Source organism: Onthophagus taurus, chromosome 1 (genome assembly GCF_036711975.1).
Source record: "Onthophagus taurus isolate NC chromosome 1, IU_Otau_3.0, whole genome shotgun sequence".
NCBI classification, from domain to species: Eukaryota; Metazoa; Arthropoda; class Insecta; order Coleoptera; family Scarabaeidae; genus Onthophagus; species Onthophagus taurus.
Window position 1 is genome coordinate 30,343,430 of NC_091966.1, and position 18,162 is coordinate 30,361,591.

Here is an 18,162-nt window from a genome sequence, read left to right on the forward strand (position 1 = left end):
TAGCTAGAGACAAGACTATAAGAACAAAAGATGATAAGTCTGAGTCAAGATTTAAATTTTCATGGTTTTGACAATTAATTGTTTGTTCGCAGATGGATTGAAAACCCTCGGTGATGTTGAAGTACCAATTTACTAATAGAATTTGTTGGCATATTTAGTGAATGGAGATAAAGTCACCAATAACTTGTAACGCTTTGACCGCGTTAATAGACGATCAACTTGATAAATTTTGTTGTTACCAGAGTATGTATTTTACAATATTTCAGAAAAAAGTTATTTTCATTAACTTTTTAAATTCTTTTAGAAAATGAGTTGAAGCTAGATAAATTACGTTTGGGAAAAAAATTGTGCCGTCCTGAAGTCATCAGAGCACTTCGTTGCAAGAAAATAAGCGAAAGAAACAATGGGAGCTAAGTAAAACAAAAACCTATTTGAACAAAAACAAACTGCATAAACAAAAAAACATACAAGTAAGTTATAAGTGGTTAACCTTTGTAACCATGGGTTGCTTCAATTTTTTTTGTGCGTAAATTTTTTTATTGATGTTATAAATTTCTTTTCTATGTTATACCTATTTATCTTTATGATTACACAAGAATATGGGGCAACTATTGGTATCATCAGTCACAAAAAAATATACAGGTGTCCCACCTAAGTTGCCTCGAATTATGATTGAGTTTTTCAAAAAATGTTTCAGATAAAAGTTGAATCGAATCATATTGTGCATGTTACCGTCAATCTGTATAATTCAGGTACTCTATACAATGCCTAGGTAATGTATAAAATACCTGGGGTGTCTAGGCGATGTATGAAATATTATGAAGATTATTGTCCCTTAGATACTTTACCTAGGTAATGTATACAATTCTTAGGGATTACATAGAGTACCTGTTGGTAGACCGGCAATGTGTAAAATAAATAGATTTTGGTCTGTATTTATCAATTTTTACTCATAATAAACCTTTTTATAATTTATAAGTTATTGTACAAAAAAAGAAGTATCTTTCTGTAACTACAGTAAAATCACAATTAAATTACATTACACTTAAAATTTTTCTGGGTTAACTAACATAATGTCATTTGCTTATAAGTAATCAAGTAATAAGTATTAAAAACTTAGGAAACAAAATAATTCTGTAATAACAAGACGTAGCTCTACCTACTGGCCTCTCAGAATTGAGTAAGTAAAAAAATATATTTATTTATTTTTACATGAGTTCCCTGTTGTCGTCTTTTACACACATTGCCTGCTTCGCTTTCGGTATTTTATAGAATACCTAGGCAAAGTATAAAATTAATAATATTTCATATATTACCTAAACGTTTTAGGTATTCTATAAATTGCCTAGGTATTGTATATAATACCGAATTATACGGTTTGCCGGTAACATGCATATTTTAAAATTAGTTTCAATAATGACGGACTTCCGCTTCTACCGGAAATGGATATCAACTTTGTTATTTTCAATGGTACTTTGTTAAGGATACCTTAGGTCTAACTGGTACCGTTTTTGAATTATATAAAAGGGATGAAATTCTCCATATATCTCAAAAAACTAAATAATAAAATAGGAAAAAGTAAAAACTTTTGTGAGAAATATTAAAAGTACTTAATTATTTCAAAAAGTAAACATGTTTCGAAACTAATGTTTCATCTTCAGTACCTGTTTTAGGAAAACAGGAAAAATTAACAAACGTTAAACGGAACGACAATAATAACGGTAAAAGGTGAGGGTATAGGAGTTGAAACACTACTTAAAATAATTACAAATAGTTGGAAAAATATTAAAATATGTTGGGAATAGGTATGAGTTTTAGTTTCCTTTCTTAAAATAGAAATTATTTCCAAAAAATTTTTTTACTAAAATCAAAAACAAACAAAATCCTTTAAATTTCTTGGAAATTAACTTATGTTAGGGGGTGATCATAAAACATTATATTAACAGTACAAGTACCGAAATAATATTTTTTCTTAAACCAGAATATACATCAAAAACTTTATCTTTCTTTAATGATAATAATATTACCATGCTCCAAAAAGATCTTCTTCCTTCTTTTACTAATAAACTAAAAAATATACTAAAAAAGTCTTCAAATACCTTAAACAAATTTTTTCCCTCGACCAAAAAATACATACCCATGAACCCTCTACATCCCACCTACATAGTTTGATAAAATTACACAAGGCAGACAATCCCATCAGACCCATAGTTAGCGACATTAATTCTCCTTGCCACCTTATCTCTAAAGCTCTACACAATATTCTAACTAATTCCTGTAATTTTAAATCTATTTATTCTATAAAAAATTCTTTTGAACTAATTTCTAAACACAGAAACGTAAAAATCAACAAAAATACTAAACTCATTTTCCTAGACATAAAAAATATATACACTATTGTCCCTATTAAAGAAACCTTAAAAATTATAAAAAACTTTCTCACTTCCAACAGAACTGAAATCAATAACAACTTTTCAACATAATTAACAATGATGTATATAATTTAATCAATATATTTAAAATCATATTTCATATTTAATGACCATTTTTATGAAATGTCTGATGGTTTACCCATGGGTTCACCCCTTTCTGGTCTTCTAGCAGATTTTTATGTTTCCAACTTACAATCTCAAGTATTTTCCTTAACTAATCATTTTTCGACTAAACATATTCAATTTTACTGTAGATATGTTGATGATATCCTCATACTTTATGACGATTCCGATGCTAATTTAATAGCTTTATTTAATCTTATAAACAATTTCAGTAACCTTGAATTTACCCTTGAAAAAGAAATTAATAATAATATCAATTTTCTTCACCAAAAATCACCAAAAACATATTTAATTCTTCTCTCACCTTCAATATTTTCCGGAAACCCACCACTACTGACACAATTACAGCGTTCAGATTTTTCTTCCACAGAGCTATCAACACACCCCTTAGCACTGAAAATTTCAACTCCGAAATTTTTAATATTATAAAAATAGACCTGAACAACGGTTATAATATTAAAGATTTACAAAACATATTCTACAAAGTTCATAACAATAAAATCATTTCACTCATTTATCCTCACTTTAAACTCCCACCCAAATATATTTGTATTTCGAAATACGACCCTATAATCAATCAACTACATCCCATAACCAAAAAACATAACATAAACATAGCCACCAAAAACACGACCAAAATTTCCAATTTATTCACTAATAACAAGCACAAATTTCATTTTCATCTACTGAATGGTGTTTACAAAATAACCTGTAACGAATGCAATAAAATATATTACATTGGTTAAACAGGTAGAAATGATGAACTGATACATTACTAACCTTAATCATTGAAGCTTGACTTACTTTTTTCAACCCCATCATCAGTCTGAAACTATAAATAGATGTAAAATAGACAAACATACACGTTAAAATATAAATAAATGTTAAAAAAACTTACAGTCCATGAAACTATATAAAACATATAATATTGATGTAAAAATATACATGTTGCAAAATGAAAATACTAAATTAGACATATAACATTCGAAAATTTTTCTTATAAAATAAATTCCAAGAAGGACATTGTCCGTGAAGAGAAATTGCAAGACTAAGGAACGATATAGAAGAAAAACCCCCCTATTTAAAACAAGTTTAACGACTGCACAATGGGAACAGAAACCAAAAAATTCGTCATTTCAAATACATAAACAAAGGTTTATATTGAATTTCAACTTGATCATTAAATAAAATGTTATCGTTGTAAATTTTATGTTTATTAATCTCTAGGGTAATAAATCAAGTTTAAAACCTTTATCGCACTTGTGTAAGAGTGATACATTTTCATAATCAACTTCATGGCCCGTTTCTTTGCCGTGTTTAAAAACATTAGAATTAGATTTAGTTTTGTGTTCATGGATACGTGTTTCTAGTTTTCTGCCAGTTTGGCCAATATACACACTTTTACATTCAGAACACTTGATTGAATACACACCATTTTCTTTCATTTTACTATTAGTCTTGTAATGATAATTAGAAAAGATATTAAGTATGTTGTTCCTATTGGAAAAGGCTAAAGAAATGTTGTATTTAGAAAAGATGGATTTGGAATGATAGGTAATATCATTAAAGTCAATAGGTTTATAAATGTTGAGTTCTTTTTCGGGTTTCGAATATAAAGGAATGAATATATATTTTATTAAAAAGATTGTTAATAATTTTCAAAGGAAATTTGTTTTGTTTGGCTAAATTTTGTATAAAATTCATTTCTTTCATTTTATTTTCCTTGGATAGAGGATATTTTATTAAATGGTTAAGTAAAAATCTAAATTTCCCAACTTATATATTATATCATAACATATTTTGCCGTCATTTGAATGTGTTAACGTTAAATCTAGAAAGTTAAGAGTTTTATTATTATTTTCTATTTCTATAGTGTAATGCAAGCTTTTATGTAAGTTATTTAAATATTCTAAAAATTCAAAGAGTAATGTTCTATCTCCCTCCCAGACACAAAACACATCATTAACATACCTAATCCAGCTGTGGATATTTTCTTTGAAAGGGTTATTATCGTTAATAATATTATTATTCTCAATATAGTCCAGAAAAATATCAGCTAATAGACCTGATAAAGGCATTCCCATGGGGAGTTTGACTTTATACAACTCGTTGTTAAAAGTGCAAAAGTTTTGAGTTATTACATGTTTGAGTATGGTATTTAAATGATGAATTGTATTGTGTTTGTTTTTAAAATAAGAGGAAAACAGTTGGTTGGTTAGATTTAAGGTCATGTCTATGGGAACATTGGAGTATAGATTGGTGACATCAAATGAAATTAATATTTTACTGTTGTAATTAATGTGTTTAGTTTTTTCTATGAATTGAAGAGAATTTTGGACTGAGTATTTAGGTTTGAAATTGATTATTTTAAATATACTAAGCATGAAACTAGCTAGTTTTTGAGTAGGGGATTTAAAAAAAGTTGTAATTGGACGCATGGGCATACCTTCTTTATGTAGTTTAGGAAGTGAATAAAGTCTTGGGATCATAGGATTCATGTTTGTAAAATAAGACGTACAGAAATAATTAAATTTTGAATATTTCAGAATATTTCATTTCTTTACAATGATTAATAATGTCTTTAGTTTTACGTATAACTCTGTCAAGAGGATTATAATTAAATTTGATATAGTTATTGTTTTTTATGAAATCATAAGTTTTACTATTATAGGTCTCTTTATTTAAAATAACAACTCCAGCTCCCTTGTCAGCTCGTACAAATAATCTTAATATAATGTTTTATGATCATACCCTTAACATAAGTTAATTTCCAAGAAATTTAAAGGATTTTGTTTGTTTTTGATTTTTGTAAAAATTTTTTTGGTATTTTAAAAAAGAAAGCTAAAACTCATACCTATTCCCAACATATTTTAAAAATTTTCCAACAATTTGTAATTATTTTAAGTAAGTTTACTTTTTCAACTCCTATACCCTCACCAAAACTCGTTTTGAGTCAAAAATAGATTTGTACCGTTTTGCTTGTTACCCAAGTGTCAAAATGTTTTCTGATATCTAGAATTTGATAGATATTGTGTAGTATTACCTTCCACCTTTTAGCTCCATATAATAATTTATCATTAACTACATTAAAAAATCATGTGTTGTTTTAATGTATTCTTCAGGTGAGTCATATCTACTTTTTTCCACTTCCATAAATTTTACCAAACTAGATGTGAGTAAAAAGACAAGTTAGTACAAAAATGTTATGTATTTATTTCAATGAAAAATCTTATAAATTAATCAAATTCTCTATCAATAGTTTTATGAAAGAAATGAGGAGCAATTTCCAACAACCAATCACTATTAATAACGGCTAAATCTCGCATGTAAAGTTTAGTAGAAAACAAAACTTCAGCAAACAACACCCATTGGGGTTGTGGTAAAGTATATAAAACACTATCAGGGTGAATGTGTAGTTCTACATCACCTCTAATAGTTTTATACGTTCCAGAAAAATGTAAATAAGCTGTATTTGGAAATAATCCTGATACAAGACATTTCAACACAGGTTCAATTTTACCTAAAATGAAAACAAAGATTAATTAACAAAATCATCAATCAAATCAAAAATTACTTACCATTAGCTGATACAAGAGGAATATTATAATTTCTAATCATTTTTTCTAACCTGCTTCTTATTTCAGCAACTCTTTTCATTGCTTTATAATTTAAAAAATACTTCTGGCAAAACCCTCTATCCATATTATTGTTTGCAAAACCACCGTAAACATTTAAATAAGTCATCAAATCACCTTCTTCAACTTCGAAATGTCGCTTTTGTATTCTACTTTTTATAATTCCATTCCCAGTCGTTGGTTTAGCGAAAACCGTCTCGACTTGAAGCATCGAAACGATCGTCAACATCTCCTCTGAACAACCAAAATCCCCAGAATTTAATAACAATTTCGAATACATAGGATCTAATGGAAATTCGGCCATATTAAAACCTAAAGGATCGGTTAAATCTCCGTTTATATCGATTGAGTTTAAAGCGTATAAAATTTCTAAAGCGCTTTTTAAATTTTTTGCTGGAGGTGGGTTTGGAAAAGAAAATTTCATCAAATTTCCTATTCCCAAAGCTTTTAATTGAAGAACAGCGTAATTTAGGTTTGTACGAATTATTTCTGGTGGCATTGTTGTCGCTAAATTTAACGCATCTTTTTCGGTGTACAAACGATAAGCTTTTCCTGGTCGTAAACGCCCAGCTCGACCAGCTCTTTGATTTGCTGAAGCTTGACTTATTGGTGTTATAATTAAACTATCTGTGTGAGTTTCATTATTAAACCATTTCGATTTCGAAAAACCACAATCAATAACTAAAATTCAAAAATATTGTTTTAATGTAAGCGTTTTTAATTTAAACTTTTTTTACTTTAAACTTACCAAATGTAATTCCTGGAATAGTAACCGATGTTTCAGCTATATTAGTTGCAACAATTACTTTTCGATAACCATCTGGGGGTGGTTTAAATACTTTTAATTGATCATGATTTGTTAAAGCTCCGTACATAGGAAAAATGATCATTTTGTGTTGTTTTCGTTCTTGTTCGATTAAATTTGCGTGTTCGGTTAAGAGGCGCACAACTTTATCTACTTCTTCTTGGCCAGTAAGAAATGCGAGAATATCTCCTTTATCTTTACTAGAATTAATCATAAGAACAGTTTCTACTGTAGCTTGTAAATAACAAGGGACAGGATCTATAAAAAAAATAATTGCAACAATTTTTAATTTGTACTATATAAAATTTTGCACAACCAATTTCGACCATATTGTTCCATCTTCGTGACAATATTTTTATGGTAGACATTGAGGTAATCAGTAAAGATAAGTATCCTATTTTAAAGGAAAGTTGTAAGTTAAGATGAAGACTTACAATTTGAATTATTAGTTTAAACTTTGCATGTAGACACATTTTCTAGGAAAACTGATAAGAAGACTTGATTCATTGATTTATCACAAGCTTGCTTACCAAGTGGTAAAGTCCACAGAACTCATGGTTGGATCAATATATTTGAACATAGACTTCTTTCCAGCATTTTTCATGGAGAATGTGAAAGTATACTGACAATTTGTAAAAATACTCAATGCACTTAAATCTTACTATTGCAAAGAGATGTGTGAGATGTGAAAGACACGAAAGAATCGAAAGATAAATAACACGGTCTTTAAGATGGCTCAATAAAGTCGGAACTGGTGGAGCAAAACAGAAAAATGTGTGGCAAAAATATTTAATATAATACCCTTGACGTAATAAATATCAACTGGATGTTGTCTTCCCGTTACACTTAAAATAACAGATGTATCCAGTTTTTTGTCGTTAGTTTCATTTAAATTGAAAAACGAGGATATTTCTTCTGCATCCATCGTTGCTGATGTTACTACAAGATGAAGTTCTTTTCTTTTCTATAATCAAAAAAATAAATAACAAAATAAGAATCAATCAAGAAATATACAATTCAAGCTCAATGGGTGCAAGAGCAGAAAAGGAAATTAACTCATAAAATAATGAGTTTGAACGCACGAACCGTGCCGGCACACCTCGCAGAACCAGGAATGAAATTGCAAAAACGAGCAACCTGGTACGAAAATGAACTCTTGAATTTTGAAGACCTATGCGAAGGAATGTTTAAACAAAATCTGTGCCGGAGATTCAAGTTACGAACATCCGTCCTGAACATAATTTTACGACTCAGATAAGGCGACTTGCCAGATGTAATAAGACCGTAGATGAAAGTAGTGAACCACAACCCCCTGTCGCATATTGAGCCAGTCACTAGATAACAAAACTTGTGATACATGATCATCTCTTCGACCTGAACCCTCCTTAAACTCTCCTGGGATAAACATAAACTAAATACAACATCACAATAATTAAAGTGAGACAATACAAGAGAATCACAAAGGAGTCGTTTCAAACCCTGCGATAAAGACGTCTTACAGTAGAGCCTTCTTAGGGAACCATAAACACGCCTACATAATAAATTAATGTGCCCACCAAACGCAAGCTGATCATCAATAATAAGGCCTAAACTCTTAACCGAATTGGTTAGTCCTAACCGTACTCCAAGCATCCTAATATTAATATCATCCTTATTAAGAAATAAACTATATGCCCTTTTTAGTAAATAAAATTCATCGAGTCTTGTCAGTGTTGACCAAAAGAGCATGGCTCTTAATTTCCATACATAAGTGATTTAAATCCTTCGTTACTTTATCACAAGCTTCCGATCGCTCAAAATCTAGATACAGTTGGGAATCATCAGCATAAAGATGATAAGAACAATACTTTAACTTTTTGTTTGTAAATAAGATAGGACCAAGGATAGATCCTTGCGGAACACCAGCAACCAATTCATTAGAATCAAAACACTGTGACCCCACCTTAACCGCCTGCGTTCTATCAAACACATAAATCTTAAACACAGAAACAGCACACTCAGACATACCAACACATTTAAGAATAGCCAATAAAAGATCGTGATTCAAGATATCAAATGCCTTACTAAAGTCAAGCAACACAAGCACAGTAGATCTATCAGCATCAAGAGCTCTATATATATCATCAGTCAAGTCAAGAAGCGCTGTGGCACAGCTATACTGACTTCTAAAACCAGATTTTTTATCTGGTAGTATATTATAAGTATCTAAAAAGGATCTTAGTTGCTCCGCCATAATTTTCTTTAACACTTTAGACAAAACCGGAAGGGTAGTAATAGGCCTCAAATCTTTAAGCTCTTTAACTGGTTTCGTTTTAGGAACAGGAGTCACCAGACCACATTTCCATGCCTTAGGATAAACCGACATTATCAGACAAAAGTTGAAAATATGACAGAGAACATTCAAAATACGTGGACAACACAACCTAACCATCAACAAAAGCAAATACCGCTCAATAGAATCCATATTTCTTGAAGGTAAAAGGAGTACAGTCAGGATTTAATTGATGGCTATGATAGAATGTTAATAACTCCGAGTCAGGCTTAATAACAACATCAGCAACAGATTAAAAAAAAAAGAAGTTGCCACTACCAGGGTCAGCCAGGTGGGGAGGTAAATCAGTGATATTCGACCTAATAAGATTAAATTTTCTCAAAGTCTTCCACATCAAACTAAAACCTTCCATCATACAACTCCGTTCAATAAAATCTCTTTGTCCACGACTACCTTATAATATATACCTTAAGAATGAGTTTTCTAAAACAAAATGGTAGTAATTTTTCACGGAGTGAATAATAGCGGTGAATAATAATCATTATTCACGGGTAGCCATCTTGACCAGACTAATAATAATTATTTGAAACGTTAAAAGTTCAAAAAAACGTCAATTTAATTAAATTTTTTAGGAGTTTATAAATGTTTGACATTAAAAAAACCTAAACAAATTCCTTTTTTCGTATGATTTAAGCATAAATTAATTAATTTTCGTAAAGAAAACGACGTTTCATAAAACTGACATTTAATTTTGACAAATTGTTGTGAAGTTGGTTACAGTTAGTAACATTGAATTTGTGTCACATTGACGTTTAACCTTTATTCAAAAATTTATTTAAAAAATAATTTATGGAATCAATTTCAATAGTTGTGGACAAAGTATAGTATTCTACTCGCATATAATGAGCTATTATTCACTCAGGTTAATTATGCAACTCGCTACGCTCGTGACATAAACTTAACCTTCGTGAATAATAGCCATCATTATATGCTCATATAATAATATACTATTTCTCACGACGAATAGCACCCGTAACAAAATTACGTAACTGCTTATAATACTGAAAATGTGCAGGATTTCTCGTTCTCCTATAACGCTTTAGAGCAGACTCTCGAAGAGCTATCATCTTCTTTATATTTGCAGAAATCCACGGCAAAGAGTTCCTCTTTCGAGTCCTAATAACGATTGGTGCATGGACATCAAACAAGGAAATCATAACTTCGTTAAAATAATTAACCTTGTCATCAATAGAAGAAAGGTCATACACTGCCTCCCAATTCATAATAACTAAATACCTATTAAACTCGTCCATGACAATACCTCGCAAATTGCGGAATCTTGCCATCTTAGATACAACCCAAGCCCTTTGCAATGACAGCTCATAAAAAATTAACAGATTGTCAGAGAAGCCAAGATCAATTATACCACAATTAACAACAAACAGACCATCAGATAAAAAGATACCTCAACTACCTCACGCAAGTCAAACATCTCAAATGCACTTCTAAGAGATGCAGAAGATGGATTCTCAATCATGAAGTTAACGTTAAAGCCACCTACCATCACCTAAGGGATGCACGAACGAAAGAGACTTTTCGAATATTTCAGTAAATAACTTGAAGTCATAATTTAATTGTACAACTAATTTAATCCAAAGTTGTTCAATTTCCAGCGCAAACTGAATATCAATCGGGTTTAACAATCTCTTACAAAGAACGCTACTCCACCACCCCTAGATTGTCTATTCACTCTAAAAATGTTGTAGTCTTTGACATACATCATTTGATCACATATATCAACATTCAACCAAGTCTCAGAAACACCCAGCACCCAGCACATCACAACCTGACTGCAATAAATAATCGCTAAGTTCATTAAAGTGGGCCATCATCGATCTCGCATTCAAATGCTCCACGCGAAAGGGTCCCAACATCACAATATAATTAATAATAATTAATCAATCAAGATAACAAAAACTAAGTAATAATAATCAGAAACAACAGCTTGTTTCAAGCAATTAATAAAGCAAAAAAAATAAAATAACAAATTAAATTTAAGAGAGAACAGAAAAAAAAAGATTAAATTGTTAGCAAATTAAACACTAAAAGGAAAATTATTCAGGAATATCTACAAAATGGAAAAATTAACAATAGCTATAAAAATAGAAAATTAAGCATACCAGAGTGCTTAATACCAGAGTTAAGAAAACAAAAATAAATAAATAATTCTAAGCGGTTTCTTCTGACCTGACCAATGAAAGTCGATTACTGGGCTGGACATTAATTATGTCTGAAGATTGCCTAATCAACATTATTTTTTACATAAATTCGCTCATCATACGACCAACAGTTCCTCTTCCCAAACTTAGCCCAGGCTTGTTTCAAAAGATTATGATTCCGTACAGTAAGGTCCTCCTGTATGCTAATCTTAGTCCCCTTTAGTTTACTTCTAGATCTACAGACTAAGGCTCGAGATTTATAAGAAACAAATTTAACCAAAATGGGTCGTGGATTATTATTCTTGCCAATAAACGATCCCACCCGATGACAACAGTCTATATCAGTCTCAAAAAGTGATAAACCAAGTTGATTTCTAAATAGTGAAACAATGCAAACCTCAACATTTTCGGTTTGTTCAGCGATACCAAATACTCGAACGCTGTTCCGGCGCGTGTATTATTCCATATTGTCAAGTTTTTCATTTAATAATTAATTTTCACGCCGAAGGTCAGTATTCTGAGTCTTTAAATCATCCAATTTCGCATTGAAACGATCTTTAATTACTTTTACAATTCTAGACAAAAATGATTCACTCTTGATCAACTCATCAATTAACTCATTAAACAGGGCCTTCAGTTCACGAAGATTTTCGTCAGTGAAACGCATTTTAATTTAATACTAGTCGGACGACGACATTTACTCGACGAAAGTAAATGTCGTAAATTTAGTAAATTTTTAAAAACAGTTGATATACAAATATAATCACAATCAAGAAGTTTCATCATTATGGATGGAATAGTTGAGAATATTGATTCATAAATGAGAGCTTCTCATTAACATTAACAAAACAGATAAAATTGCAATGTAAAGTTAGGAGAAGTGTTTCGGATATTTTCCTTGTTGAGAATTATGTTCCCATTTTATTCTATAATCATAGAATACTGTTCCTCATTTCCAATAGATAACTTTTTTAACTTTGATGTAGCTATTGAATGATTATTATGATCTTCAATGAGTTAATACATCATTTGACGTGTATTGGGTTCATTTTCTTAATATTTAATAAGTAGAAAAGTTTTTAAAATGTTATTACCTTAAGAATTTTTCTCATTAATCCCATAAGAATATCCGTGTAGAGTGTACGTTCATGAACTTCATCCAACATAATAACTGAATAATTTTTCAACAAAGGATCGGTCATCATTTCTCTTATTAATATACCTTCAGTCATATACTAAAATATTTAGAAATTTTTATTACATTAAAATATTTTTATCTACGACTGCTTGGATAAGTCATCATTACCGCACTCATTTGAGTTACGTAATGAAGTTCATTACCGCACTGGTTTCATTACGTAACGCATTTTTAGCCTAATCAGAAGAGACTTAATTTATTGAAACGAGCAACAATACAAAAGAAAAAGTGCTATCTGCTTACAGAGAAACAATACTATTTATTATAAACATTAATTGTTATGTTTTTACATTTCAAAACACTTATTCCAGATGAGTAAACATGTTGTTGAAACTGACAATTCAAAATTGTCAATAATCATTTCAAAATATTTTTATAAATGTCAAATAGACTTTTCTAAAGAAATTGATTTTTTAGTAATTTTTAGCAGTCGTAGATAAAATGCTGTATATCACACGTGGGCTCGTGTGATTACACGACTCGGTCTACGACCTCGTCGTGCAATTCTCCACACTCGTACTGTAATTATGTTTCTAGTCCACTTGTAATATAAATAACTACTAATACATGGTCCCAGATAATCAGATACAGACTTAATTTTAGATATTATTTCTTTTTTGCCAATTAATTAAGAACTTTTAAATGAAGAACTTCATTATTACAAAGATGTTGTTGATGAAAACATGAACAGAAATAAGCATTTAACTAAAGATCAAATAGATCTTGGTGGTGATAAGTATCTATTTTGAACTGATTATTTGGGACACTGTGAATTATAATGTTTTTAGTTTTATTACCTTTATTTTTGGTTGATTAGGACACGCATCAAATCGAACAGCATAACCAACCATATCTCCTTGAACTGTGGAATCGGTTTCAGTTGCAACTCGATTTGCTAAAGATAAAACGGCAACTCGTCGAGGTTCGCATATACCAATTTGTGCAGGCCATTCTGCTTCGATTAAATACTGAAGAAAAGAATAAGGAAAAAACGAAATAAATAAAACCAAAAATAAATTGGATAAACAACGTTTTTATTGAGCTCAAACATTCTTACACATCAACAATAAGTTATTACAGACCCGTAAATGATACGTTAAAGTATTATAATAATTATTAATAATGCACAACAAAAAAAGCCTTTAATAAAATTTCATTTCCTTGAGGAATTAAACTTAAAGCGCCAAAAAAAATGAGAAGAATACATAATTTGTTTGTACTAAATATATTATTAAAATATTTATGGAATATATTATGTTCTAAATATAAATTACTAAATCAGTGATACAGAAATACGTACTTTCCTATTCTTTTAAATAAATACATAGTTATGCAAAAGCAACGTCACCAAATAATCAAAACAGAAACAATTAACCATTTTGCTTAAAAGTAGACATCCATTAAAAAGGAAGACAACTAGATAACTCAAATAAAATTAATAATATCTATTTAATATGATATTAGGAGTAATAAAAAAGAAAATACTAAGACACAATTTGATAGAAATAAATAGTGCAAAAAATACAACTTTAATAATGATGTGATTACTAATTTAAAAATCTATCTACCTTATGATGAAATGAGTTTTTTTTAAATAAAACTAATTTTGCTTTTATTGTTAAGACGTTAAAGTGTAAAAATAATTTCTTTTATCTTGATTATCAATCATTTTTTCTTATTAGTAAATATGAGGTTTTTGTTGAAAATGCAATATTAATACAATCTTAACATATATATAGCATTTATAAAATTTCAAATACACTTCAATACTCAATAATAGGAGATGATTTTTTATTTTGTAGATGATTTGTTTGCTATTAAATTTAGTTTATAATTTAAGTTAAATTATTTAGAACACCATGAATCTTGTGACTCATTAACTCATCTGGCAGTTATAGAAATAAATCTTTTACAATAATTTTATTAACAATCATATATTGCCATATTTTTAAATGTTATTTTTAGGCCAATATCGTTGAAATTTAAGTCGTTGTTGAATTAGGTAACATATTAGACTCAAAAGTGACTTTAGTTAGGATTTGTCTTAATAAATGCGTGTTGACTTTTAATTTAAAAAGACGGTTTGGAAGAAGAGACAGATTGAAGAGTTTCTTAGAAGATTAAGATTGATTGTATAGATTTTATATAAACACGATTGTGGTTAGAACAGGGTTAAAGTCCATCTGGTAAGATATTCATTACCATTAGAAGAAGATGTGCGATTTGTTTTACTGATGAATAATTTATATTCTGTAACATGTTTTTGTACCACCCCTAAAAAAACAATTTTAAATAAATATTAATAAATAATTCAAAAATGAGGATAGAATATCTTCAAATTAATTGAAATAAAATATAAATAATTAAACAAATAAAACAAAAAATTAAGAAATTAATTATACAATATAATTTTTAAGAACATATGAACCAGTTACTTTTTGAAGGTCAACTTCTAACATAATCGCATTCATTGTTTATATGTACATAAATTTAGGATCGGCCTAGCCCAATTAGATAAGACAAGTTATGTCAGTCAATATCATAATTGATTGTGAATCATTAATTATGGCATCACATTATCTTACGTTATTATATGTATTAAAACGATTGATATTTGGGATTTAAAAATTGATTTGATGGATTTCCTGAAAGCAAAATTATAATGATATTGCTAATTAATTGTTTTGTAATTTAAATATTTATTTTTCAATACATAAACTTTGTTTTAGATGATATAATAGTCAAGTCTGACTCATATATCATCCAATCATAATTCATCAAACGATATTATTGCAGAACAATCTCTTATCATGACCATAACGATCACTCGATTTTTGTACCACCAAGTATGTTTTTTGAAATCATGGGGTGGAAACTGAACAGCTTGTTAGAACTTGTTAGGATCTGTTAAAATCGATGCCATGAAACTACTTTTTGATCAAAAAATTCCTTCCCCTTATCTAGATTTTCGTATCATTGAGTGTAGTTAAGAAGTTAAATAAATAAACATAACAATGCGCAGTAATCATACGGCGAACATCGCTTCTTTATTTGCATTAAAAGTTTCATGACAAATTCGATGGCGAAGGATAGAAAAGTATTCAATTCCCGAGGTTTAAATAAGCTTTATAACTTATTGGTCCAGTCAAATGAACCATAAACATAAACATGTTCCGTAATTGTAAACTTGGGAAGAATTGTACTTGTCAAAAGCCCATCTTAATTACTTATTTAGTTTAACCCAATTTTTGAAACCGACTATAAACTGCGAGAAAGAATTTCAAGATATTTTTAGTGTTAAAGGACCAGTGAACAAATCAAATAAAGTAGTTGATACATCTAGAGATTACGCGATCTTCGAAGATGACAAAAACCAAAATTGACTATCATTGTTCTAAAAAACAACTGATAAGTCGAATCATATAACAAAAATTGATTGGATTTATCATTTCTGTAACTGGAAAAGATAATTCCACCGTTAGCAATACATCAGATCACGTCCACGAATACCATGAAGTACTCAACGGAAAGGTAGGAAGATATCAAGGTATGGGGCAGTGTAATTTGATATCGATATAAATCGATAATGCTGAAAGCGTATAAGATTTCTGGCAGTGGACGATGAAGCTTCTGAAACTCAAAGTGTAGTTTAAATGTAAACTATTGTAAATTAGAGTTATAAAGGAATTACAAGGAATAACACCTGAATGAACTAACAAACTGGAATTACATACAAGCATTATTGAGTTTTGAAAAAGATTTGAAACAAAAAATTTGAAAGATAAAGTAAATAAATAAAAGCTTTCAATAAATTGAAAGACTTACTAATTAAGGAACCTGTGTTAATAATGACGAAAACATGCCATTAGTCATCACAGCTAAATTGACGAGTGAAGAAATTGTTGTAATGTACCACAGCCGTGCATTAACAACTACAGAAAGGAATAAGTTTAGAGAACGACCACGAACATGGAATATGCTGATGTTAGGAAAATCATCTGCAAAAATTGTATAAGAGTCAAACAAAAGATGTAAAGATTGCTACAGCGAAGGATTAAATTTGGAAAGTTACACGAAAATCCCAAAGAAGTAGCTGAGAATGTTAAACATTTGTGACAAAATTCAAAGAATGCTATCAAGTCGATGCATCATTTTAACATATCAAATATAACCATCAAATTTCGATAATCAGGCACTTCTGACAGCCATGAAAGAAGACTTCAAGAGAAAACTTCAATGTGTACCATTCTACCATCGTTCGTCGTCTCAAAAACATGTAGGTATAAAAATTAGGTTTCTTACGAATTTTTGGACAACAATGAAGCCGAACATGTCTGAATATTCACCGAATTGCTGCAACGAAACGAGCAAGCTTAGTTTCTGAAGAATCTAGTCAGTGTATGTTTCGTCCGGAGTTTCACCAAAAAGAATGTTAAAACATATTGTAAGAAGGCAATATGGTGTGTTTGGTGGGACATGGTTATCATTTATTGGGAAATCATTGCAAACAGTGGATAATTCTTGATAAAACGAGCAATTCGAGATAAACGATACATATTTGGTCGACTTTACACTGTCAAGACAAAAAGGATCCATATCCTTCATCACCATGATAATATGCGTCCACATGCGGTGTTGTCCAATGTATAGCTAATAAGGCTTAGCAACTACAATTATATGTGCCATATTTTCCTAAATATTAGTTGCCGAACAAAATTTATGATGATTTAGGTAATTTTGTAGTCGATGTGAGAACATAGATTGCCGCTTCTAAGTAAATCAAAACCAGTTAGTGAAGTAGATGGCGATTACGCTTAGGAATAATTATTCTAATTCATGTTTTTTTTATAGTAAAGATATAAAACCGGAAATATTTAAAAAATGTCCGATGATTTTGCAGTAATCTAATAATTGGGAAGATCCCACGGGGATCACGCATGCAGTTTCAACCAGAAGGATGGTAAAAAGTATTGGAATTTCATGCTTTACATCCTAGAATGAATCGCCAGGAATCGATTGAAGAAAAAGCTAATTCTGTAAAGTTTAATAAGGAACTCTAAATATGGCAGTTAAGGCACAAGTACATTCATGGCAGTGGACAGAAACTACTTAATTGAAACTATATTCAGATTTTGTCGATTCCATAAAAAAAGAGTACAATCCTGATAATAATTTATGCTCAAACAATTCTTGTGTTGAATTAATTAATTATGTGTAGCTAACGGTTTTCCAGAAGGCATTGTCTCAGATAATAGCACAGTGTTCACTTTTGAAGAATTTAAACATCTTAAACGAATGGCATTAAATCAGCTTTGGTTGTATCCTCTACCCAAGTAGTAATGGTCAAACGGGACGCATGGTACAAAGTGTCAATGTCTTCAACATTGACACTTTTTTGACACTCTTAGACATGTTATCACCTCATTGTACACAACATAGTATAACTAAAAATTATTTGATGATTTATCGATGGGACAA

At 30.0% G+C, this 18,162-nt stretch overlaps 1 protein-coding gene across 1 annotated transcript in view; it reads right to left on the reverse strand.

Moving 5' to 3' along the window:
* Positions 1-5,744: 5,744 nt before the first annotated feature.
* The window catches only part of LOC111417159 (probable ATP-dependent RNA helicase DHX35), a 41,059-nt gene continuing 28,641 nt past the window's right edge, over positions 5,745-18,162 (reverse strand). The window contains exons 3-8 of the mRNA XM_023049363.2: positions 13,482-13,652; positions 12,581-12,721; positions 7,797-7,959; positions 6,939-7,253; positions 6,134-6,871; positions 5,745-6,075 (exon numbers count right to left, since the gene is read on the reverse strand). Coding sequence (XP_022905131.2) covers positions 5,792-6,075; positions 6,134-6,871; positions 6,939-7,253; positions 7,797-7,959; positions 12,581-12,721; positions 13,482-13,652 — 1,812 coding nt within the window. The 3' untranslated portion in view covers positions 5,745-5,791. The remainder of the gene's footprint in view (positions 6,076-6,133; positions 6,872-6,938; positions 7,254-7,796; positions 7,960-12,580; positions 12,722-13,481; positions 13,653-18,162) is intronic.